This window comes from Palaemon carinicauda, chromosome 2 (genome assembly GCF_036898095.1).
Source record: "Palaemon carinicauda isolate YSFRI2023 chromosome 2, ASM3689809v2, whole genome shotgun sequence".
Taxonomy (NCBI): domain Eukaryota; kingdom Metazoa; phylum Arthropoda; class Malacostraca; order Decapoda; family Palaemonidae; genus Palaemon; species Palaemon carinicauda.
Window position 1 is genome coordinate 50,039,085 of NC_090726.1, and position 25,184 is coordinate 50,064,268.

At 37.2% G+C, this 25,184-nt stretch overlaps 1 protein-coding gene across 1 annotated transcript in view; it reads right to left on the minus strand.

Annotated features, from left to right (window-relative positions):
• Nucleotides 1-260: 260 nt before the first annotated feature.
• The window catches only part of LOC137624897 (ras association domain-containing protein 4-like), a 41,243-nt gene continuing 16,319 nt past the window's right edge, over nt 261-25,184 (minus strand). The window contains exons 3-10 of the mRNA XM_068355836.1: nt 23,033-23,166; nt 20,990-21,065; nt 16,600-16,758; nt 13,278-13,706; nt 10,822-11,014; nt 9,227-9,348; nt 917-1,014; nt 261-532 (exon numbers count right to left, since the gene is read on the minus strand). Coding sequence (XP_068211937.1) covers nt 475-532; nt 917-1,014; nt 9,227-9,348; nt 10,822-11,014; nt 13,278-13,706; nt 16,600-16,758; nt 20,990-21,065; nt 23,033-23,166 — 1,269 coding nt within the window. The 3' untranslated portion in view covers nt 261-474. The remainder of the gene's footprint in view (nt 533-916; nt 1,015-9,226; nt 9,349-10,821; nt 11,015-13,277; nt 13,707-16,599; nt 16,759-20,989; nt 21,066-23,032; nt 23,167-25,184) is intronic.

A 25,184-nucleotide genomic window follows, 5' to 3' on the forward strand; every position in this document is an offset into this window, starting at 1 on the left:
CATATACCAAGGCACTTCCCCCCAATTTTGGGGGATAGCCGACACCAAACAAATGAAAAAAAGGGGACCTTTCCTCCCCCTGTGGCCACGGGGGGCATAAAAACAATTAGAACAGCGCCAACGTATCCCTGCATGTCGTAAGTGGCGACTAAAAGGGATGGGACGAGGGGGCTGGGAACCCCCTCTCCTGTATTATATACTCCTGTGAGACATCAATTGTTTTATTTAAGTAATTCTTTATCTTTGTTTTTTTCAGTTGGATTTGTGTTTTTATTTCCGAAAGTTTGAGTTGAGGATCCTCTGTATATAACATTAACTGAGAAGCTATATTTGGTTTGCATCATACTCATGACCTGGAATGGTATTTAGTTCTCTGTTGACACCAAACAGAAATGGTTTTACGCTCTTCTTCCCAAGGGAGCCAAGAACTATAAGCAGTTGAAAGTAAAACACCCCAGGTGATAGTACATGTAATCACACGCCCCTCAACTCCTTCATTCTGCGTTGAATGTAATAGGCCATGTCTTCGTACCTGTGGGTGTAAAATGATTTAATAACCGAAATAACATGCCTTTATTGCTTATAAAATGGTATCATCGTCAATAATGTTACTAATGATTTACTGGCCAATGAATAAGTGTACAGTACATATCACATTTGGTTTCAATAAAGAATACTATTGTGTTTCCAAAACTTATGACAGATTTTCCTTTATTGAATAGGCTAGGTGAATGTTTTTGCCTTGAAGGAACATGCTTTCCGCACAAGTTAAAAGCTTAATTTTATAATTTACGACTAGAATACCTAAAAAAGGGAATAATAATATACTCATGAAAGTTATTAAGTAGTTAATAAACACTCTTAAGCCTGGTTATAAAAAATGCTACCCTATCTACAAATGACAACCTGTACTTACTTCTGTCTTAAAGCGTGTATTTGCCTCATTTCTTCCTGTTCGTACTGTAGTAATATTGCCCTACATTCGGCCAAACTCAGATTAAGAAACTGCGCCACCTGTAATATCATGCGATGTTCATTACATGCAGGGCTACAAAACCACACACACACACACACACGCACAAAATTAAATACACAAGGATAATACTTCACCCTGGAATGTCAAATGCATTACAGATGGGTTAGAAAAGGAAAAACAAAGCTTGTACCATGGTTTCTACTTTTGTATATTATTATTATTATTATTATTATAAGACAAGCTACAACCCTAATTGGGAAAGCAAGATGCTATAAGCCCAAGGGCTCCAACAAGGAAAAATAGCCCAGTGAGGGAGGAAATAAGGAAATACAGTAAATAAGCTACAAGAGAAGTAATTAATATTTAAAATAAAATATTTTAAGAACAGTAACAACGTTAAATTAGATCTTTTATGTATAAACTATAATGACTTCAAAACAAGCAAGAGGAAGAGAAATAAGACAGAGCAGCGTGCCCTAGCGTACCCTCAATCAAGAGGACTCTAATCCAAGACAAGGCCATGGTACAGATGCCATGGCACTACCCAAGTGGTGAGTTACAGGATTCCTCATAATCTATTACTGATTTATAGACAATTTTTTTTTTAAAATATAACAACTTACAATGTTTGTACCATTAAGAATACAGATTACATAATTAATGTTGTCAAAGTAAAAAGTAAGTGCTTGATACTACATTGATTATGTTAAGCTCAAAAATGACAAATTTGGAAGTACTGTACTGTTAATTTGTATTTTTCCTAACGATACAAACTTGTAGCTATTTATAAGGGATATCACTGCTGAAAGTAATAACCCCTATAAATAGCGTTGGTTTGTATTAGTGACGGAATAAATGGCAGTTTTAAAAGATCCATAAAATAACTTTAAAAGTTCAAAATGAATGTTCAGGAGGTAATTTATAAAAAGGCTTATACAAAACTCAATAAGTGATGAGAAATATAAATCTGGTAGAATAGTGGGAAGACCAGACAAAATTAGCAAAATGAATTGGCTGAAAGGGGTAAATTGAACAAATAAATATAATGATATGAAGATCCAGATGATAATAGGAAAGAAGAGAATTCACTAGTTTCCAGTCTACTTACGACAATCAGAGAGACCAGATAAAATCTAAGAATTTTTTAGAAGGTTGTCCATACGAGGTGCTTAATGTCATATGATGCTCAAGGAAAGATCTTCAAGGTCACATAAGAATTGATATATAATTTGGAGGATGTTATGTAGAGATATTAGCTAAAGAGGGAAACAATATTGAATTTTGCCAAATTCAGGGATTAAAATTGCTGGTTAGTTTAAGACGCACAGATAGAAGTCGATTGCATTGAGGAGTGAAGCTGCAACAGAACTTATGAGGATGAAAGTATGTACATCATCAAAGAAAAGGAAAGCACTTTTATAGCAGGCGAGTCAACGCCGTAAGATTAGTTTGAAATAATTTAGATGAAGGGGTTAGAGAGGTGAAAAAAATGGTGCACTCAAAAAATAAAAGGTTACAAAAATAAAGAGGGACTAAAAAAATAAACAATGAACTTTAAGAGATAAACATACGCTGTAATGAATAAGCGTCAGCCAATATAACGTTAATATGGGGTTGGTGGAAATCACTGAAAGCTGACATTCAAAGGGCAGCAAAATATAAATTTAATAAGATTTATTATTTCAATACCTACCTGTAAGTCACTATGCTAATAACCTCATAGCTTCCCTAGCACAAAAACCTAAAGTTTTTTCACTGCAATCCAAGTGACTAGTTGCTAGATCGCCCTATACTCGGATGAAGATCAACGTCTGCTAGTGCAACCGAGGTAAGTTCATCATATTATTGAAAAAGGAAAAGATCTCTATAGCTCCTACTAATCTTATTAAATCAATAAAATGGGGAGAGGCTTGGGAGTAAGAAAGTCAGAGGTGTCAAAATAATGTTAATAAAAGTGTTTATTTTTTCTGCAAGTGGGTAAGTGAAGGAATGAAATGAAAATATCAATCAATTTTAAATATAAAAAATTAAAAATAACAGCCTTATGTTTCCCACCTTATAAACTTCAATAATAATTCACATATGACATAACTATTGCTATTGTCTTTAACAAAAACATGAAAGGAGATTCACACACCAAATCTCTTACCTCTATCCCTATTCTTAATCTTGAAAAATATCCCTGGGATATGTTTGATAATGTTTATTACAAACTTGAGAATTATCAAAACCATTTTATAAAAATATCTGGTAAATTCTTTTAAACTCCCACCCATTTTATAAGTAACTAGCACAAACGTTTACATTGGTCTTTCTCACGAATGAAATGCTGGGAGAGTAAAGGAACCTGACCTATCTCTTAGAATGGAAGCATTGGTGCTATACTGTACCCAAAATCTCGCTCAAAACATCTCAAAATATCATTGTCTTGCATGTCGTCTTAAAAACTCTTAATAACGGTGTCTACAATTTGATCGTAATCTCTGATACAAAACATATGGCACAGAACTGGGATAGGCAGAAACAGTTAACCAGTGCTTCTTACAATTACTGCACAGCTTACAATTACTGCACAGTATACCATAAAAAGGTTGATTGTAATCTTTTAATACAGAAAGTAAAGCCAAATAACCAAGAAGGGCCACTTCAGAAACAAGCTAAATAGCCAAGAAGGGCCACTTCAGAAACAAGCTAAATAGCCAAGAAGGGCCACTTCAGAAACAAGCTAAATAGCCAAGAAGGGCCACTTCAGAAACAAGCTAAATAGCCAAGAAGGGGCACTTCAGAAACAGGCTAAATAGCCAAGAAGGGGCACTTCAGAAACAAGCTAAATAACCAAGAAGGGCAACTTGAGAAACAAGCCCAATAGCCAAGAAGGGCCACTTCAGAAACAAGCTAAATAACCAAGAAAGGCCACTTCAGAAACCAGCTAAATAGCCAAGAGGGGCCACTTCAGAAACAAGCTAAATAACCAAGAAGGGCAACTTGAGAAACAAGCCCAATAGCCAAGAAGGGCCACTTCAGAAACAAGCTAAATAGCCTAGAAGGGCCACTTCAGAAACAAGCTAAATAGCCAAGAAGGGCCACGTCAGAAACAAGCTAAATAGCCTAGAAGGGCCATTTCAGAAACAAACTAAATAGCCAAGAAGGGCCATGTCAGAAACAAGCCAAATAACCAAGAAGGGGTACTTCAGAAACAAGCTAAATAGCCAAGAAGGGCCACGTCAGAAACAAGCTAAATAGCCTAGAAGGGCCACTTCAGAAACAAGCTAAATAGCCAAGAAGGGCCATGTCAGAAACAAGACAAATAACCAAGAAGGGGTACTTCAGAAACAAGCTAAATAGCCAAGAAGGGCCACGTCAGAAACAAGCTAAATAGCCTAGAAGGGCCACTTCAGAAACAAGCTAAATAGCCTAGAAGGGCCACTTCAGAAACAAGCTAAATAGCCAAGAAGGGCCACGTCAGAAACAAGCTAAATAGCCTAGAAGGGCCACTTCAGAAACAAGCTAAATAGCCAAGAAGGGCCACGTCAGAAACAAGCTAAATAGCCTAGAAGGGCCACTTCAGAAACAAGCTAAATAGCCAAGAAGGGCCACGTCAGAAACAAGCTAAATAGCCTAGAAGGGCCACTTCAGAAACAAGCTAAATAGCCAAGAAGGGCCATGTCAGAAACAAGCCAAATAACCAAGAAGGGGTACTTCAGAAACAAGCTAAATAGCCAAGAAGGGCCACGTCAGAAACAAGCTAAATAGCCTAGAAGGGCCATTTCAGAAACAAGCTAAATAGCCAAGAAGGGCCATGTCAGAAACAAGCCAAATAACCAAGAAGGGGTACTTCAGAAACAAGCTAAATAGCCAAGAAGGGCCACGTCAGAAACAAGCTAAATAGCCTAGAAGGGCCACTTCAGAAACAAGCTAAATAGCCAAGAAGGGCCACGTCAGAAACAAGCTAAATAGCCTAGAAGGGCCATTTCAGAAACAAGCTAAATAGCCAAGAAGGGCCACGTCAGAAACAAGCTAAATAGCCAAGAAGGGCCACGTCAGAAACAAGCCAAATAACCAAGAAGGGGTACTTCAGAAACAAGCTAAATAGCCTAGAAGGGCCATTTCAGAAACAAGCTAAATACCCTAGAAGGGCCATTTCAGAAACAAGCTAAATAGCCTAGAAGGGCCATTTCAGAAACAAGCTAAATAGCCTAGAAGGGCCACTTCAGAAACAAGCTAAATAGCCAAGAAGGGCCATGTCAGAAACAAGCCAAATAACCAAGAAGGGGTACTTCAGAAACAAGCTAAATATCCTAGAAGGGCCATTTCAGAAACAAGCTAAATAGCCAAGAAGGTCCACTTCAGAAACAAGCTAAATAGCCTAGAAGGGCCATTTCAGAAACAAGCTAAATAGCCTAGAAGGGCCATTTCAGAAACAAGCTAAATAGCCTAGAAGGGCCACTTCAGAAACAAGCTAAATAGCCAAGAAGGGCCATGTCAGAAACAAGACAAATAACCAAGAGGGGCCACTTTAGAAACAAGCTAAATAGCCAAGAAGGGCCACTTTAGAAACAAGCTAAATAGCCAAGAAGGGCCACTTCAGAAACAAGCTAAATAGCCTAGAAGGGCCACTTCAGAAACAAGCTAAATAGCCAAGAAGGGCCACGTCATAAACAAGCTAAATAACCAAGAAGGGCCACTTCAGAAACAAGCTAAATAGCCAAGAAGGGCCACTTCAGAAACAAGCTAAATAGCCTAGAAGGGCCACGTCAGAAACAAGCTAAATAGCCTAGAAGGGCCACGTCAGAAACAAGCTAAATAGCCTAGAAGGGCCACTTCAGAAACAAGCTAAATGGCCAAGAAGGGCCACGTCAGAAACAAGCTAAATAGCCTAGAAGGGCCACTTCAGAAACAAGCTAAATGGCCAAGAAGGGCCACGTCAGAAACAAGCTAAATAGCCTAGAAGGGCCACTTCAGAAACAAGCTAAATGGCCAAGAAGGGCCACGTCAGAAACAAGCTAAATAGCCTAGAAGGGCCACTTCAGAAACAAGCTAAATAGCCAAGAAGGGCCACGTCAGAAACAAGCTAAATAGCCTAGAAGGGCCACTTCAGAAACAAGCTAAATAGCCAAGAAGGGCCACGTCAGAAACAAGCTAAATAGCCTAGAAGGGCCATTTCAGACACAAGCTAAATAGCCAAGAAGGGCCATGTCAGAAACAAGCCAAATAACCAAGAAGGGGTACTTCAGAAACAAGCTAAATAGCCAAGAAGGGCCACGTCAGAAACAAGCTAAATAGCCTAGAAGGGCCACTTCAGAAACAAGCTAAATAGCCAAGAAGGGCCACGTCAGAAACAAGCTAAATAGCCTAGAAGGGCCACTTCAGAAACAAGCTAAATAGCCAAGAAGGGCCATGTCAGAAACAAGCTAAATAACCAAGAAGGGCAACTTGAGAAACAAGCCCAAAAGCCAAGAAGGGCCACTTCAGAAACAAGCTAAATAACCAAGAAGGGCCACGTCAGAAACAAGCTAAATAGCCTAGAAGGGCCACTTCAGAAACAAGCTAAATAGCCAAGAAGGGCCATGTCAGAAACAAGCTAAATAGCCTAGAAGGGCCACTTCAGAAACAAGCTAAATAGCCAAGAAGGGCCACGTCAGAAACAAGCTAAATAGCCTAGAAGGGCCACTTCAGAAACAAGCTAAATAGCCAAGAAGGGCCACGTCAGAAACAAGCTAAATAGCCTAGAAGGGCCATTTCAGAAACAAGCTAAATAGCCAAGAAGGGCCATGTCAGAAACAAGCCAAATAACCAAGAAGGGGTACTTCAGAAACAAGCTAAATAGCCAAGAAGGGCCACGTCAGAAACAAGGTAAATAGCCTAGAAGGGCCACTTCAGAAACAAGGTAAATAGCCTAGAAGGGCCACTTCAGAAACAAGCTAAATAGCCTAGAAGGGCCACTTCAGAAACAAGCTAAATAGCCAAGAAGGGCCACGTCAGAAACAAGCTAAATAGCCTAGAAGGGCCACTTCAGAAACAAGCTAAATAGCCAAGAAGGGCCACGTCAGAAACAAGCTAAATAGCCTAGAAGGGCCATTTCAGAAACAAGCCAAATAACCAAGAAGGGCCACTTCAGAAACAAGCTAAATAGCCAAGAAGGACCACGTCAGAAACAAGCTAAATAACCAAGAAGGTCCACTTCAGAAACAAGCTAAATAGCCAAGAAGGGCCACTTCAGAAACAAGCTAAATAGCCTAGAAGGGCCACTTCAGAAACAAGCTAAATAGCCAAGAAGGGCCACTTCAGAAACAAGCTAAATAGCCTAGAAGGGCCACTTCAGAAACAAGCTAAATAGCCAAGAAGGGCCATGTCAGAAACAAGCCAAATAACCAAGAAGGGGTACTTCAGAAACAAGCTAAATAGCCAAGAAGGGCCACTTCAGAAACAAGCTAAATAGCCAAGAAGGGCCACGTCAGAAACAAGCTAAATAGCCTAGAAGGGCCACTTCAGAAACAAGCTAAATAGCCAAGAAGGGCCACGTCAGAAACAAGCTAAATAGCCTAGAAGGGCCACTTCAGAAACAAGCTAAATAGCCAAGAAGGGCCACTTCAGAAACAAGCTAAATAGCCAAGAAGGGCCACTTCAGAAACAAGCCAAATAACCAAGAAGGGCCACTTCAGAAACTGAAGTCAAATAACCAAGAAGGGCCACTAAAGAAACAAGCTAAATAGCCAAGAAGGGCCACTTCAGAAACAAGCTAAATAGCCAAGAAGGGCTATTTGGAGACTGAAGCCAAATAATTGAGATATGCATTAGTAATTCTTACTCATTTCTATTAACAATTACAGCATTCCCAAGTTGATTGTAAGTGTTTGGTTAAGAAACCAAAGTCAAAAGACTGGGTAATGCATCTACAGTCGACTTTTTTTTTTATCTCTATTCCAGTTGTGTTTGACATGAATTGAGAATCTGGTAAGCTGACGTTATAAAATATTCTAATAACATGATCCATCCCTTTGTCCTTGTGGGAATCAAAGCTTATGACGAAACATTAAATTATTTATTGCTTTTAGATTAACAACAATAAAATAAAGTAAAAAAGTCTTTACTATAAGATGGACTACAAACAGCTGCAGTTGTTATTGTCAGGCTAGGTAGGTAGGTAGGTACTCTCAGGTTCCTAAAGATTTAACAACTAACTTTCGGCACAAATATATTCTAAAACCTGAGGAAAACATACCTTGCTAATCTTGCTCTAAGTGCTACCAATAAAACTATAACTACAGTATACGAAATGCAAACAAAATAAGGGCTAAATAGGTCTGTCCTCACTGAACTGCAACTTCTCTTGTAGTTTAATTACTTATTTCCTTTCCTCACTTGGCTATTTTCCCCGTTGGTGCCCTTGGGATAGTAGCATCCTACTTTTCCAACTAGGGTTGTGCTTAGCAAGTAGTAATAATAATAACAATAATAATAATAATAACAATAATAATAATAACAATGATAATAATAATAATAACTTAGGTGTTTACGTTTGTAGATGCTGGACCAACAAGTCACCCATAGGCACGAGAAAAATATTTTGCTTCTATTTCAGGTCATGAAGGTTAAGCTTCGAGAATGTTAGCATAGTGACTCGCAAGTATAAATCTTCAAAATAAACACACAAGTACGGTCATATCCATGAAGGATTATAGAGGAAGAGTAACATGGAAGTGGAATGAAGATGTGAAACTATGGTAGAAGACCTGAACCACAAGATCCTAAAGGTGCACAGGAGGACGGACAACCATTTAGCTAGAATATAACCTTTTGATTAGTAGCGTTGTCTAGAATCAATGACCATAACTGCTGGCTCATGTATGTAATGAGTCAAATGATAAGTAAAAGCAGTTTGACAAACCCAGTCGAAAATGTTAAATCTCACTCAAGTATGACACAATTAGTTTTTGGATGGTTTATAAAACTTGAAAAAACACCAAACAAACACCAAACAGAGTTCTTAAATTCAAAAAGATAAGAAAAAGGTTAAAGGTTGAATACCAGTTTATGAAAACAGGGTTATAAATTCTTTGACTAATGGTTAAATAAAAATGACTAAATCTCTTCTTAAATTGAAGAAGATAATAAGAAAAGGTTAAAAGTTGAATACCAGTTTATGAAAACCTTAGGGTTATAAATTCTTTGGCTAATGGTTAAAAACAATGTTAATCACTTCTCAAGTTAGAGTCATACAGTATAATTAACAAAAAAAAAAAAACTTACCTGAGGGGAAATCTCCTCTGTCTTTTGAGCATCAACAATAAAAATTTTTGCAACCTCTTCATGAGGCCCGAGCATCACCCTGGTTATCAAAGGATACTCCTCGTCCTTGATCCTTCTTCTCTCTGTAAACCATAACATTTGTGAATGAAATATATTCAAGGGTCCTTTTAACTTACTAAAATTGTTGAAGGATCTACAGTAGATAAAAAATTAATACTGTACAGTATGTTGTTTTCCACATCTTCCATTTAAGTATAAATTTTTAAATATATTCAAGGGTTCATTTAGCTTACTAAAATTATTGAAGAATTTACAGTAGATAAAAAATAATTTATGATGTTTTTCACATCTTATAATACAGTATAATTCTTTTTCCCACATCGTTATTGACACAGAATTCAATTCATGTAGATATATCTGGAGATTTGACATAGTCCTATTGTTACTAAATATCTTGATAAAACATCAAAATGCTCATAAGAATTATCAGTACCAAACCTGTAATTGTTATCAATATTACAGAAGGTCCCTAACTTACAAAAATTAGAAAATACAAACAAATCCAATTAAAATCCTAAATCTCAGATACTGTACCAAAAGTTCTATTATTAAATACTTTAACCCTTTTACCCTCAGGTTATTTGGAACTTTCCAACTCTTAACCCACAGGGGTTATTTTTTTCAAGCACATTTTGCAGTATATTTTTTCTAAATTGCTCTAACAGCCATAATTTTCATCATAGAGAGGTCAGGTTGGTCTCATTCTCTTGGAAAGTTCCTGAAGTTTCTGAAAAAATTATAAAATATATGCAAAATAAATGTAAATAGCAGTTTTTTGCAAGGACGTACCGGTACATCCATGGGGATAAAGGGCTGAGTTTTGTGAAATGTACCAGTACGTCCTTTGGGGGTAAAAGGGTTAATATAAAAGTATTATATAATTTAATGCAGTAAACAATAATTACAATAGGAAATGGGATTATCTGTTGATTTATGCAGCTGAAAATCTTAAGCATGAGAGATAAGTGAAGCCTACTTCAAGAAAAAATTTGACTTGCAAACAATATGACTTACAAACAGCTTCTTGGAACCTATTAACCCTTTTACCCCCAAAGGACGTACTGGTACGTTACACAAAACTCATCCCTTTATCCCCATGGACGTACCGTTACGTCCTTGCAAAAAAATGCTATAAAAATTTTTTTTTCATATTTTTGATATTTTTTTTTATAAAATTCGGGCATTTTCCAAGAGAATGAGACCAACCTGAACTCTCTATGACAAAAATTAAGGCTGTTAGAGCAATTTCAAAAAAATATACTGCAAAATCTGCTGGGAAAAAAATAACCCCCTGGGGGTTAAGGGTTGGAAATTTCCAAATAGCCTGGGGGTAAAAGGGTTAAGTTTGTAAGATGAGGATTTTTGGTACAATTAAATCATAAATTTTTCTAGACTAATGATTCATAGTTCTTCTAGGAGTATTAATTTGAAAGATTTCTGATAAGGAAAATGAGCACCCATTCCACTTTTATATTGCAAGCTTAACAGCCTAGACTAAAGTTTAGAATTGAAAAGAAAAGCTGTTTAGAACAAACCTCCGTTATCTTTAATCACAAAGAGAGCAAAGTTCTTAGAAGACATCTCAACCTTGTACTTCTCTAGAAGCATGTTAAGGACCTCTTCCACGGTAACTAGCGACGTCACCCAAACGCTGCTTGCCGAGCCATAGGGCGGGGTAAATGAGCTAGTTTCGCGCAAGTAAAAGTGACCGTTGATAGAACATCGCCTCTGTAAAATCAAGTTGAGTAAAGTTTTCAAGTAATAAACTTGACATATAATTCCCTTACAAAAATAAATTAATTTTTTCCCCGAGTACAAACTAATACCTTACTGTGATAATTTTGATTGCTTCAAAATGTTCCTTGGCTAAAATTTAGAGGAGGAAGAGGATAATGTTTCAACATTTATACCAGCTTTATATAATTTATGGAATTAAAACTATTAAGAGGATAGATGTGAGAGAGGCAAGAGAGCGTGCTAGAAATAGGAATGAATGGCAAGCGATTGTGACGCAGTTCCAGTAGGCCCTGCTGCTTCCTCCGGTCGCCTTGGATGACCACGAAGGTAGTAGCAGTAGGGGATTCAGCGTTATGGAGCTTCATCTGTGGTGGATAACGGGGGAGGGTGGGCTGTGGCACCCTAGCAGTACCAGCCGAACTCAGTTGAGTCCCTTGTCAGGTTGAGAGGAACATGAGAGAAGATATGTCCCCTTTTTTTAATTTGTTGATGTCGGCTACCCCCCAAAATTGGGGGAAGTGCCTTGGTATATGAATGTACAAACCAATAAACCAATACTGTACTGTGATAATTTTGATTGCTTCAAAATGTTCCTTGGCAAAAATTTTAAGGAGGAAGAGGATAAGGTTTCAACATTTATATCAGCTTTATATAATTTATGAAATCGTAACTATTAGTTGGACACCAGAATTTTTAGGACTGCGAGAATAGTTTTGTAGGGATGCCAAAGCACTTGTAGTAACTGAAACACAAATTTTTTTAGTTTAAATAATCTCGTTCTGTAAAAACAGATGCATTTAGATAGCCCTTCACTGTCCTTCCCAGCTAAAGCTGGCTAAGATCCAGTAAGGCATCTCACTAAAAGTAAATTCATCTTGTTCTGCTATAAAACCTTCCAAGTAACCGATAGCCTCATCATATGGCATGACAAAATTATTTTTTTTATTACTTGAGTCAGGAGCCTTAACCTTGATGTCTGGATAAGGCAAGAGCTGCCTGCCTGGAGTCATTAAAGTCTATAATCTCATGCAAGAGATGATGAACCTTAAAGACCTTCTACGTGGAGTCTTCTGCAACTGTCTATGTCCAAAGAGAGGGAAGAGATTCAGTCCATGGTCTTTGAGGTTATTCAGGCACCAAGCGCAACTGGGGAAAACCCATTAGTTGTGATACAGAGTAAAAGAGGCTGAACAACCAGATTGAAACTGGAAATGATTTCGAGTAGAATGACATACAGCAATGAGCCAAAGAAACACTACAAGGATCCTTTAATGCCTACAGTACACCCACTAAGGGTCCTAGTTTCATATGGAAGATAAATTTCCCCACAAAATTCTTCAAAATAAAATGAAAAAAATACATCAAGGACCTTGGAGAAAATATTTAACGGAGGAAATGCCATGACAGAGCCACCATATCAATTCAACATACCTATGAACTTCAAATTAATATCTACTCCTCACATGATGGTACATAAAAAGGTAGAAAAGTACAATGTCCCTAAAATATTTTATTTTAAATCCTATTTTTTATTCATAATACTGTACAGTATAGTAACTCATATAAACTTTTATAATACAGTACAGTAATTTGTTGGATAAATTTTTTCCTATTCTAAGAATTTCACATTTAAAATGAATTGTTAGATTTTTCCCCAAAGGTATTTACATTTTAGAAAATTATCTAAATATAAGTATTAAGACACCCAAATATACAGACCATATTTTAAAATACCTCAAAGAAAGTCGGTGACTCGCAATTCAAAAAATAGTCCATACTTCCCTATGAAGATAAAAGAATTAGGGAGATGATAAGAATGTCAAATACAGCTAGCCACCAGTACTTTCCATATCAGGTTGCGGTGGCAGATGTGGTAACGTCCCTGACTGGTGAACGCCAGATTGCGGTTCAAGTCCCGCTTAAACTCTTTAGTTTCTTTGGTCCCTGCAAACTCACCATCCCTGTGAGCTACAGATGGCGGGTTTGGGGGAGTCTACAGGTCTATCTGCTGAGTCATCAGCAGCCATTGCCTGGCACTACTTGATTCTAGCTTGAGTGGAGAGGGGGCTTCAGTGTTGATCTTGTATATATGGCCAGTCTCTAGGGCATTGTCCTGCTCGATAGAGCAACGTCACTGTCCATTGCCTCTGCCACTCATGAGCGGCCTTTAAAACCTTTTAGTGCCGACTTCGACTTTTCAGAATTATGACTCGGCAACTCTGCCTTATAAAACAAAATACTATAAGTTCCTTACCTTAACTCTGGCTTTATTCATTCTTCTTCCCGGTCGTCTTCTAATTGCAGTGCTCCCAGTTTTGACGGCAGCCTTTCGAGATTTCTGCTCGTCCAAACTCGCATCCTTCTCCAGCACAGAATCGTTGGCACTACACTCGGCAAAAGAGCTTTCATTTCTACTGGAGTTTTCTGGATAATCACCCGACAGAGACGACACAGTCACAAAACTGTCAGAATTCATGCTAGTGTCTCCCTCTGCATTATCACAAACTTGGTCCACTTTTTCGGGAGACATGTCCATCAACACTCGATTGGAGGAATTGCTGTCGCTGCGTTCTAAGGAAGAATAAAAACCAAAAGGCACTGTGTTCCTCCCGTATTCGGCACTCCCAGGAGTCACTGGTGTGCTAGGAGACTGAGGTGTAGACCATCCGTTCACAGGGAGATCCTGAAAAAAAAAAAATTAATCATTCAATGTATAGTTAAAAGATGACTTCTAAAACAATAAAAAAAATACATAGCACAATAAAGGGATTTTGACGAAGGAAAAATCTATTTCTGGGCGAGGGACCTGTGTCGCCCAGTGAAATGCTCCTTAAAGCACCATTTCTAAGGTATAAATACTTCTAAATAAACTAGGGAAAAAAGTTGCATGGAATGCCAGGAATATACCCAGCTCGCTCACCCTTATAGGGTGTCGGTATAATAACTTGGGCGCGTGAAACCACTACCAGAGGTCCCTTACCAATTAGACTTCTCCCTCCTCAACATCCCCCATTACTACGAGGTGTCGTTCTCTACAGCTACTGCCCCCCCCCCCCCCCCCATCACTACCACTACCCATCCTTCTCCCATCATTCCTTCTAAGCACCCGTGAACGATCAAACGTGTCTTTCATAGCTCTGTGTTACTTTGTGTTTTTGAAGATAGGCGTTTTGGAGATCCCTGCTCCCATGTTGAGTATTATATTTGTCTGTTTGGGATTTCTAGGTAGCGACACACGTAATAATACAGAAACTTCTGGATACTTTGGATATTTCCACATTATTTGATCTCCGTTGTAACCCGAGGATCACCTGGTATCTATACTGTACTTCAAAATATGGACACGTCATATTTAGAGACATTAGGTCTCCACCACTTTCAACTTGTAATGTATATGAGAGTACCGCAATTTAAAAGCCTAAAATGTATATTCTCAGTCCTTCGTTAGAAATAGATTTAAAGTTTTTGATGATGAATGATATTCTGATCGCCATGATTTCCATAGATTATTATTATTATCATCAATGCTTGCTAAGCTACAACCCTAGTTGAAAAAGCAAGATACTATAAGCCCAAAGGCTACAACAGGGAAAGTAGCCCAAGGAGGAAAGGAAATAAAGAAATAAATAAGCTACAAGAGACGAAATGAACAATTAAAATAAAATATTTCAAGAACAGTAACAACATTAAAATAAATCTGATGGTAATGTTGCTTTATAAAACAAAAAAAAATATTGATAGATCAGCAGCCCAAGTTGTAGGAAATGGTTTCAAGACTTTATATATATCAACCCTTACACAGTACATGAGCTCTCCAATTCAAGTGTGTATCAAACATTATACCTAAGACTTGCTAATGGGTATCTATCCCCTTTTGCTTTGGATTGATTTCATAGTATTTCTTATCTGATATTTCATAATCATGACAAATTTATGAGACAAATTTGGATACAAGGAGAAGATTAATGATTCTTTTTTTAAGTGGGCAAAAAGATACAACTCGATAAAAAAACCTCTTTGCCGGTTATTAATATTAACTCTTTTACCCCCAAGCTATTTGGAACTTTCCAACCCTTAACGCCCAAGCGTTTTTTTTTTAAGCACATTTTGCAATATATTTTTTTTAAATTGCTCTAACAGCCTTAATTTTCATCATAGACAGGTTAGGTTGGTCTCATTCTTTTGGAAAATGCCTGAAGTTTCTCATAAAGTTATCAAAAATATGATGAGTTTTGTGAAACGTACCAGTACGTCCTTTCGGGGTTAAAGGGTTAAGAACATTTAAATTATTCAAGAAATGTGTATGCTGTGAACTTGTACATCCAATATGATATACAACATACCGATGGATATTTAAGCAAAGATTGTCTAAACTTACAGACTCATTTAAGTCCTTGACAGTTTGCAAACAGAAATTAAACTGTTAAATAAATTAGACCCCTCTATTATAGTACATTCATACATATACCAAGGCACTTCCCCCAATTTTGGGGGGTAGCCGACATCAACAAATGAAACAAAACAAAAAGGGGACCTCTACTCCCTACGTTCCTCCCAGCCTGTATATAATCCTGCGAGACGTCAACTCTATTATAGTATAGTACAGAAAGTCCTTAACTTACAAACTTAATTGGTACCAAGAAGCTGTTTGTAAGTCAAAATTTGTTAAATTTTGGCCTATAGTAGGCCTAACCTGAATTCCAAGCCTATGATTTCCAGCTACCAATGTCAACAAATAGTCAGGTTTCATATGGAATAGATATCCGGTTATCATAAATGTTCTGCTTACTGTATTAACCCTTTTACTCCTAAGGCTATTTGGAAATTTCCAACCCTTAACCCCCAGGGGGTTATTTTTTTTCCCAGCACATTTTGCAGTATATATTTTTTTAATAACCTTAATTTTTGTCATAGAGAGGTCAGGTTGGTCTCATTCTCTTGAAAAATGGCTGAATTTTCTCAAAAAATTATCAAAAATATGAAAAAAAAAATTTTCATAGCATTTTTTTGCAAGGATGTACCGGTACGTCCATGGGGGTAAAGGGATGGCTTTTGTGAAATGTACCAGTACGTCCTTTGGGGGTAAAAGGGTTAAATGATATAATATTGTTTTATTAAAGTATTTTTTATCTTATCTTTGTTATTTTTAGTTGGATTTGTTTTTGTATCTCCGAATGTTTCTAAGTTGACGACCTTCTATATTAACCCTTTTACCCCCAAAGGATGTACTGGTACGTTTCACAAAACTCATCCCTTTATCCCCATGGACGTACCGGTACGTCCTTGCAAAAAACTGCTATTTACATTTTTTTTTTTTTTGCATATTTTTTATATATTTTTTAGAAACTTCAGGCATTTTCCAAGAGAATGAGACCAACCTGACCTCTATATGACGAAAATTAAGGCTGTTAGAGCAATTTGAAAAAAAATATACTGCAAAATGTGCTTGAAAAAAAATATACTGCAAAATGTGCTTGAAAATAAATAACCCCTGTGGGTTAAGGGTTGGAAAGTTCCAAATAGCCTGGGGGTAAAAGGGTTAACCATTTGGCAATGTTCAAATACAGTCGACTTACCTCATCATCACTGTTATCGGAATAAAAATCAGCGGAGTTGACTGTCGACCTCCTGCGGATAGCAATGGTTCTCTGGTCGTCTTCTTCCTTCAGGTGTATCACATTTCGTACGCCCCAGTAAATTCTCAAAACGCCTTCCAATATCATTCGTCCATTAGCCTGTTTTATAAGCCACCGCATTAAACAACATTCATCTTTAATGAGTAAATCATTACTAAAGTTTCAAGTGTTACATACCAATAATTAACTAAAGAAAATGAGATTGCACAAATAAATTCTAGATAGTCCATCATTAATGAATACTTTCAAAGCATACCACAAGCACTTGTGCTAAAAATATAAAAAACACACTATGTGGATCGAAGCACCGCTAAATAAAGCGTGTAATTCTAAAGCATAAATTAAAAAACTCACCTCTAGGGCACACCCAAAGCCCTACTTAGCCCGTGTGAGTGAACTGAAAAGTGAAGTTCACTGATAATTCTTAAGATAGATATTTTCATCAAATTGCTACCACAACCTTGGAACAAAGATTAACAAAAGAAAATATCACAAATTTTTAGTAATTTGTATTTTTCCTAACAATTCTTACCGAGATATACTTTCTTAGGAGATACTGGAACCTCCTCTCAAACGACCAGAGTTTTGTGTAGTTTACCCTACTCCCATTTTCTATAGCGGTAGGTCTCGCGGGGGAAAACCTGCCCCGAGGGCAATGCCCAAGGTAGGCCACATGTTAGCCAGGTCGTATTCTTCAGTAAGTTTTCTGGTCGCGTCGTGTTATTAAAAATAAATTTTCCACTTCAAGAGGGTTAGATATTAACTCTGAGCTCCAACTCCTCACCAAGTGATTTGACATTTAAGCCACAGGTATTTTGGACATTTTGCTAAACTCATCTTAGCAAAAACATTATAGAAGATAAGACTTTACAACATTGATCATCGCAAACTCGAATAAATCTCCTTTCCAGTGATATAAATTTGCTTTCCATTAATATCTAACGTTACAGATTTTGTAAAATTTTAATTGTACGTAAAGAGAAAAAACTGACCATTACTGGGCGTAAATTTAATCATATGACATTGAACAGAGTAGAAATAGTAAATATATCTTACATCCAATAGATTTAGAGGGTTAAACCGAAGTAAAATAAAAAGCCACACATCAAAATATCTAAAATATGATCCAGACCTGTATTTCACTTCCAAACTCTTACAGGCCAGACCAAAAAAATATTGAATTTTAATAAAATTATCTCTATACGCCATATTAGGGATAACACATAGCTCAATTCTTAAAAAACCAATCGTTAAGCAAAGCATCTTGGATTGGATTTACCCAATTTGGTTTTCGTTGCAGATGTGTTCGGATCTATCACTTGAGAATTCTCCGTCAGATTGGTTTGTGATAATTTGGATGGAAATTTAGATGTAGTAATGCAGTGTCCAAAAGTCTCTCTCTTGAGCTTTATGAAGACCTCCTCTTCAAAGTTCTTAACACCAAACATTTGTCCATTAGCTTTGCTTTCCGATGAACGTATTAATGAACTGTAAGCTCTTTTCCTAGAATGTGGGCTTTGCTGTTGATAATATAGCATTCTCTACTTTGCCTTGTTTTAATGCAAATAATAATTTAAATATCAAATTCTTATTCAATTTTATATTCTTGTTTTAAGGCAAAGAATTATTTAAAAATAGAATTCTTATTCTTGTTGTAAGGCAAAGAATTATTTAAAGATAGAATTCCTATTTGTTTCCATATTCTTGTTTTAAGGCAAATAATTATTTCAAGATGGAATTCTTATTCTTTTCCATATTTCCTCATTAGGAAGTATTATAGCTTCCATTGTCAAACTAGTGGGGCTAAGGTTTATTTAGGCACGGCAGTAAAAAAAAAAAAAATTATTTAATAGATTATATGGGGTTAGTATGCCCAGGACCTCCTCTTTCCAAGAATGCAATGTCCTTCCTCATCAAGGAATTAGTGACTGAAGCTAATACCTAAAAGTATTCAGGTCAGGTGATGGACTTAATAGTTAACCCTTTTACCCCCAGGCTATTTGGAACTTTCCAACCCTTAACCCCCAGGGGTTATTTGTTTTCAAGCACATTTTGCAGTATATTTTTTTTAAATTGCTCTAACAGCCTTAATTTTCATCATAGAGAGGTCAGGTTGGTCTCATTCTCTTGGAAAATGCCCGAAGTCTCTCAAAAATTATCAAAAGTTTTTTGCAAGGACGTACCGGTACGTCCATGGGGGTAAAGGGGTGAGTTTTGTGAAACGTACCAGTATGTCCTTTGGAGGTAAAAGGGTTATGGTTCATATGAGGAGTGCTGCTAATTCTCTTAATTTTGGTAGAGATCTTTCTTTGGAGAGGGTTTTGGCAGCAGCTCGGTGGCTTAACCTATCAGTTTTTGCCATACACTATTTCCAGGAATAATGGCTTTCTTATAAGGATGGCCATTGCATTTTTAATCTTGCATAATCCTGAATCATCGAATGGCAAAAAGACAAGGAATTCACTTGTCATTCAATGGTAATTTGTTAGATACTGAATATTAAGTAATCCTTATCACATTCCCTTCTGTTGAGAGTTGATCTTAAAAAGTACCTTGATTTTAAAAAATTACATGCATTGACGGAGACTCGGGGAATCCTCCGTTTCTGTGGAGAGTTGATCGAGTTGATCATAAGAAGTACCTTGCTTTAAAAAAAGGACATATGTATTGTCGAAGACTAGGCCATTGTACTGTTTGAAGTTTGGTTGTGTGTTTCGTTAACCTCTTTCCTTCACCTTCCGATTTCAGGGTGTGGGAATCGGTTAGATGAGCCTCAGGTGAGGTTTTAATGAAATAAATATTCTAATAACAAAATTTATTATTTCAATACTAACATGAATTTCATATAATTTTGCCTCACCCATTTCTGGCAAAAGATTTCAGAATTTACGCTTCTGTTTTAGGCAGCAACTGACATTGTATTACCAGAGATGGTCCCAAATGTTTTACCCCTTGAGTGGTGAAAGAAGAGCTATCATGCAAATTATTCTGGTACAGTCGGCTTCATTAATTCTGGTACACTTCACTGGATGCTAAGGAGACGTCTGACAGGTGTACATTGTATCGTAAGAGAAACTGTTGGCAATTCTTGCAGTAAAACAAAGTTCATTAGCTTGTAAACATGAGATTAAAAGCCCTTAATTAATTTTACGAAGTGTTGAATAGCGAATTATTTGCCTGCTACAATGTAAAGCTGTCAGACATCTTAGCATCCAGTAAAGTGTACCGGAGTTAATGAAGGCAACTGTACTACTTATTAAATTAATTTTAAGCATATTTATAAAAAAAAAAAAAATAGCTACAATTCTAAATAGTTTATGGGTAACGCTTCTCTGCATTGAACAGTTTTTTGTCACTGAAAATTCAACAAATTAGTTCCTTAACTATCTCTGGATGTGTCTAAACATCAGACCCCTCTGCAGCATTCTTGTAAAAAAAAAAAAAAATGACTACAATTCTAGATAGTTTATGGGTAACGCTTCTCTGCATTGAACAGTTTTTTGTCACTGAAAATTCAACAAATTAGTTCCTTAACTATCTCTGGATGTGTCTAAACATCAGACCCCTCTGCAGCATTCTTGTAAAAAAAAAAAAAAATGACTACAATTCTAGATAGTTTATGGGTAACGCTTCTCTGCATTGACCAGTGTTTTGTCACTGAAAATTCAACAACTTAGTTCCTTAACTATCTCTGGATGTGTCTGTAAACATCAGCCACCTCTGTAGGAGGAAGAAGAGTAAATATGAAGAGAAAATCAAATATCACAGCTATCGGGAGGGAATCTGCAATGAAGCACACTGACTAAATGAATAACCCTTGGATTAAGGTTTATCATTATCTCCTCCTACGCCTATTGACGCAAAGGGCCCCGAGAGGATTCATTGGCTAAATTCATCAAAGCATAGCCATTTCCTTGTGATGTGCAAGGCCTACCTAATTAAGGCAAGTGACCCTTGCCGGTCCATGCTGATTCCAGTCAGATTATCCGCCAGGCATCGAGAGTAAGAGACAAAGAGACATCTTGTGTCTATCACCTTAAACCCAATCCGTCACCCTGCTGCCAGTGATTTCATCGAGATTTAGGGGGGCATTTCCTCCACACCCAAAGTTCTCGTTACTCCTCCAGGTAGCTCATTCGCTTATATAATGGTTGGCAAACATGAATTGCTAAGATATACCGCTTAGCACGGAAGGATATACCGCCTAGCACGGTATGGATTAAGGTTAACTGAAAGGAAAAAGGTGTATAAAAACAGACAGGCAGCCAAATTCTAAAAAGAATTATAAGACTGCAACAGTTCAAATCAAAAATTTACCCCTATATCTTACCTCTCTGCTTTTAAGCTCGCCCGGTTTCCCTTCATAGTATTGGTTGTATGCTTTCAAGTTTGATTCTAAATGAGACCTGAAAGGAAAAAAAATTTACTTATTTCATTTTCCTTTGGATACAATTTTCGTCATCGAAATAATTATGCTAGAGTTATAGCAATGAACATATTTATAAAATTAATATGGTATAAGTATCATTTATTTCCTCTATATATTACATGATGCAAGATTAAAGGCAGAAAACTTTAAACATAAAACCTCCAATGATTTCTGAGCTGTTTGGCATGAGTCTCCATCATCCTGTAGTCTTAAGCCATATTTTAGCTGGTAGGATTATTTATGCTAGGATTATTGTTGCTACAATAGCTATATAGTTGCATCCTCTTAAGCATGGCTATTGAAAATAAAATAGGGATAACTTAGCATCTACTCGCTTAATTTCTAGGGAAAACTAATATCTAGTCAGTACACAACTAGAACGGGCACTCGATAGAGCGCATACCTTCGCCTATATCACGTTGTATATCATAACATTGGCAATTGAATTATACACATTTTAGAACTAGTTTCATGCAAATTATATAAAAATTGGCCACGATATGAAAAAAAGACGTTCTTTACCTTTTTGTGACCTTGGCCTTGACTTTTGACCCAATCGCTCCCAAAATCTAAAGAAATGGTCCTTGGATCATGGTAAACCACCCCACCAAATTTCATGAGATTTGGTTAAATAGTTCTTGAGTTATGCGAATCACAAACACACACAGACAGACATACAAGCAGATAAATACACACCACCTATCAAAACATAACCTTTGCAACGAAGTTAGCGAAGGTAATCATCTATCTGGTCAAGATTGTATCGGCTGTCTAAAATCTTGACACAATGTCAACCTGTTCAACATAAAAACATTCACTGTAAGTTTGACTTCTGAAATTCTAATAATTCAAATTTCTGATTAGGAAGATCGTTCATCAATCTAGTCACAGTTGAAATAATACTTCTCGAAAAAAATAGTACCGAGCCTTACAATGGCATTTGTCCCACAAATCCTAATTACTACTATTCTGATGGTTTCCTTCACAATCTCAACTAGAATAGCCTTTGCCCACTGGCAGCCTGCAAGACTCATTTGATAAGAACCATTCCTCCTTCTGTGATATGATCTATCAAAAGTGCTCCATGAATCTTGGCTTTTAGTAGTAACATTTACCATGAGTTTTCTCCTCTTTGAAAAGAACCACAAGTCACATATTCACAAATCATGAATTTTCACTTGGATATTCTATTTATCAGCAATCATAAACCTCTTACCAATCTATTCCAGCTCAAGGTGCTCTTATTGAATTACATATGACTTCTCTTTGCCTTCACAATGCAAACTTTTTATTATCATTAAACGTAGGAGATTAACCTCCCCAATGAGCCAAGATCGACTCTTACATAGCTGGCCTTCACAATGCATGAAGTACACAAACATTCACCATCATCATCATCTCCTCCTACGCCTATCGACGCAAAGGGCTTCAGTTAGATTTCGCCAGTCATCTCTATCTGGAAATTTTAAATCAATACTTCCCCATTCATCATCTACTTCACGCTTCATAGTCCTCAGCCATGTAGGCCTGGGTATTCCAACTCTACTTGTACCTTGTGGAGCCCAGTTGAAAGTTTGGTTAACTACAGTAATTCCTTTTGGGGAATGTAAAAAGCATTCCCACATCATCTCCATCTACCCCTCACCATGATCTTATCCACATATGGTACTTGAGTAACTCTTAGAGTTTCAATCCTAATCCTGTCCTGAATTTCCCAATATTCTTCTGAGAGCTTTGTTCTCAAATCTACAAAATCTATTGTATATTGTTTCATCATCATGCCACGACTCGTGTCCATACAGTAACACCGATCTTACTAAACTAATATACAGCCTGAGTTTTATATGTAATTTCAGGTGATTTGATTTCCAAATTTTACTCAACCAAGGCATTGTCTGATTTACTTTTATATTAAATTAATTAAAAAACCCAATGAAAACTCACCTTTTAACCTGCCCATCTCTGTTCTCCACTTTGCCAAAAGATGTGTGACATTCGTTTCGTGTGCCATGCCCAAACAGTTGTGGACCAAACAGGGCACCATAACAAGGATGGTGGCAGTACGGTACCCCTTTGTGCTGTAAATAAATTTGAAGATCAATAAGAAAAACAGATGGAACCTTTGATAAAATATGTCTCAATGAAAAGGCTAATGCAATTATAACTCATGGCTATTTAGTAAAAAATTAGGCGACTTTCTTAATCAGTTCTTTGACTTAATGTTGATACATTAACTAGTTCAGTTCTATCATCCATCAGTCGTAAGAATTTTGCGATTAAAATCTAGCTTCTCATTCACATTTCAAATGAAAGCACAAGAAGTGACTATTATCTTAGAAAATACCTTGCTGAAATCGGTAGAGTAAATAAATATCAAGTAATAATAATAACAAAATAAGTTACTATGTATAAATCAAATCTAAGCTGATATGTAAGCAAAGAAAATATGTTTGAGATCACAGACTTTAACGTTATAGTACCACCAAAAGTAAGGCAGCCAAACGTGGCTATCAAGATAAGCAAGTAGCTATATCAAGCCATATTGAGGCACTCCTAAAGTCTTTCAGAATACTTAAAATCACATAAATACTTGCCAATATTGTGCTTAATAGGCAGTTACTTCACACAAATTACTCTCCCCTTACAACTAAGAGTTCTAATTTAAACTAGGTTTAAAGGTCGATCATGAATGGCAGAAGCAAGGGACAGTGACAATGCCCTAGAGACTGACCCCACATGATCAGTGCTCAAGCTAGGACCAGGGATGGCCAGGCAATGGTTGATGATGACTCAACAGGTAGACTTATAGACGCCCCAGAACCCTTATCCTTAGCTCACAAGGATGATAAGGTTGCAGACACTAAAGGAAACAATCGAGTTTGAGCAGGATTTGAACCCCAGTCTGGCAGATTGCCAAGTAGGGATGTTTCCACAAGGCTACCACAACCCTTGCACATGTGTAAAATTATATTTTCATTAATAAAATAAATTTTTGAACATACTTACCCGGTAGTTATATATATAGCTTACGTCCCCGACGTCAACGGCAGAAAATTCGAAACTCGCGCCAACCGTCAGTTGGATAGCCAGGTGTACCACCCCTGCACCCTAGTGAGGTACCTGGGAACCATTCCAGTGACCTTCATATATTCCATGCCTTAAGTCTCTAGAGGGGAGGTGGGACTAAAATTATATGTAACTACCGGGTAAGTATGTTCTAAAATTTATTTTATTAATGAAAATATCATTTTTAAACACAAGACTTACCCGGTAGTTATATATATAACTGATTAACACCTTTGGTGGAGGGTTAGAGACAGCTAGCATATCTGGAATTCTACTTAAGAGTTAATTAAAACAAAACCTAAGGGTTCGTACCTGATAAGGAAGCTGACTTCAATGATACTCTGCCTCATTATGTCTGCTAACCTTATGAGATCCAGCGATCCTCCCAGGGGGCTGAAGATCTCGAAGGGACTGTCAAACCGGTGTCAAAACCTCCTCCAATAACCAATTCCAGGTGCTCTCAAGGCACAAACATGACCACCTGACAAAATCAATGATTGTGGAAGACTGACACAATCTCCACAAACAACCATAAAAACAATTAAAAGTACCAAGAGAAGAAAAGGTTATTGGGATTATGGGAACATAGTGCTGGATCCTTCACCCACTATTGCACTCGCTGCTACGAATGGACCCAGAGTGAAACAGTCCTCATAACAAGTCTGAACACCTTTCAAATAATACGACGCAAACACGGATTTGCTCCTCCAGAAGGTCGTGTCCATTATGCTTTGTAGAGATCTGTTCTGCCTGAATGCTGCCGACGTTGCCACCGCTCTGACCTCGTGAGACTTGACCTTTAAAAATCCAAGGTCTGATTCAATACAATGAATATGAGCTTCCTTAATTAAAAGCCTGACAAAATAAGACAAGGCATTTTTAGACATCTGTAAAGAGGGCTTCTTGACTGAACACCACAAAGATTCAGACTTGCCTCGTAAGTCTTTTGTTCTATCCAAGTAGCATCTTAGAGCTCTAACTGGGCACAAGACTCTTTCTACCTCATCTCCAACCAGATCCGTAAGATTTG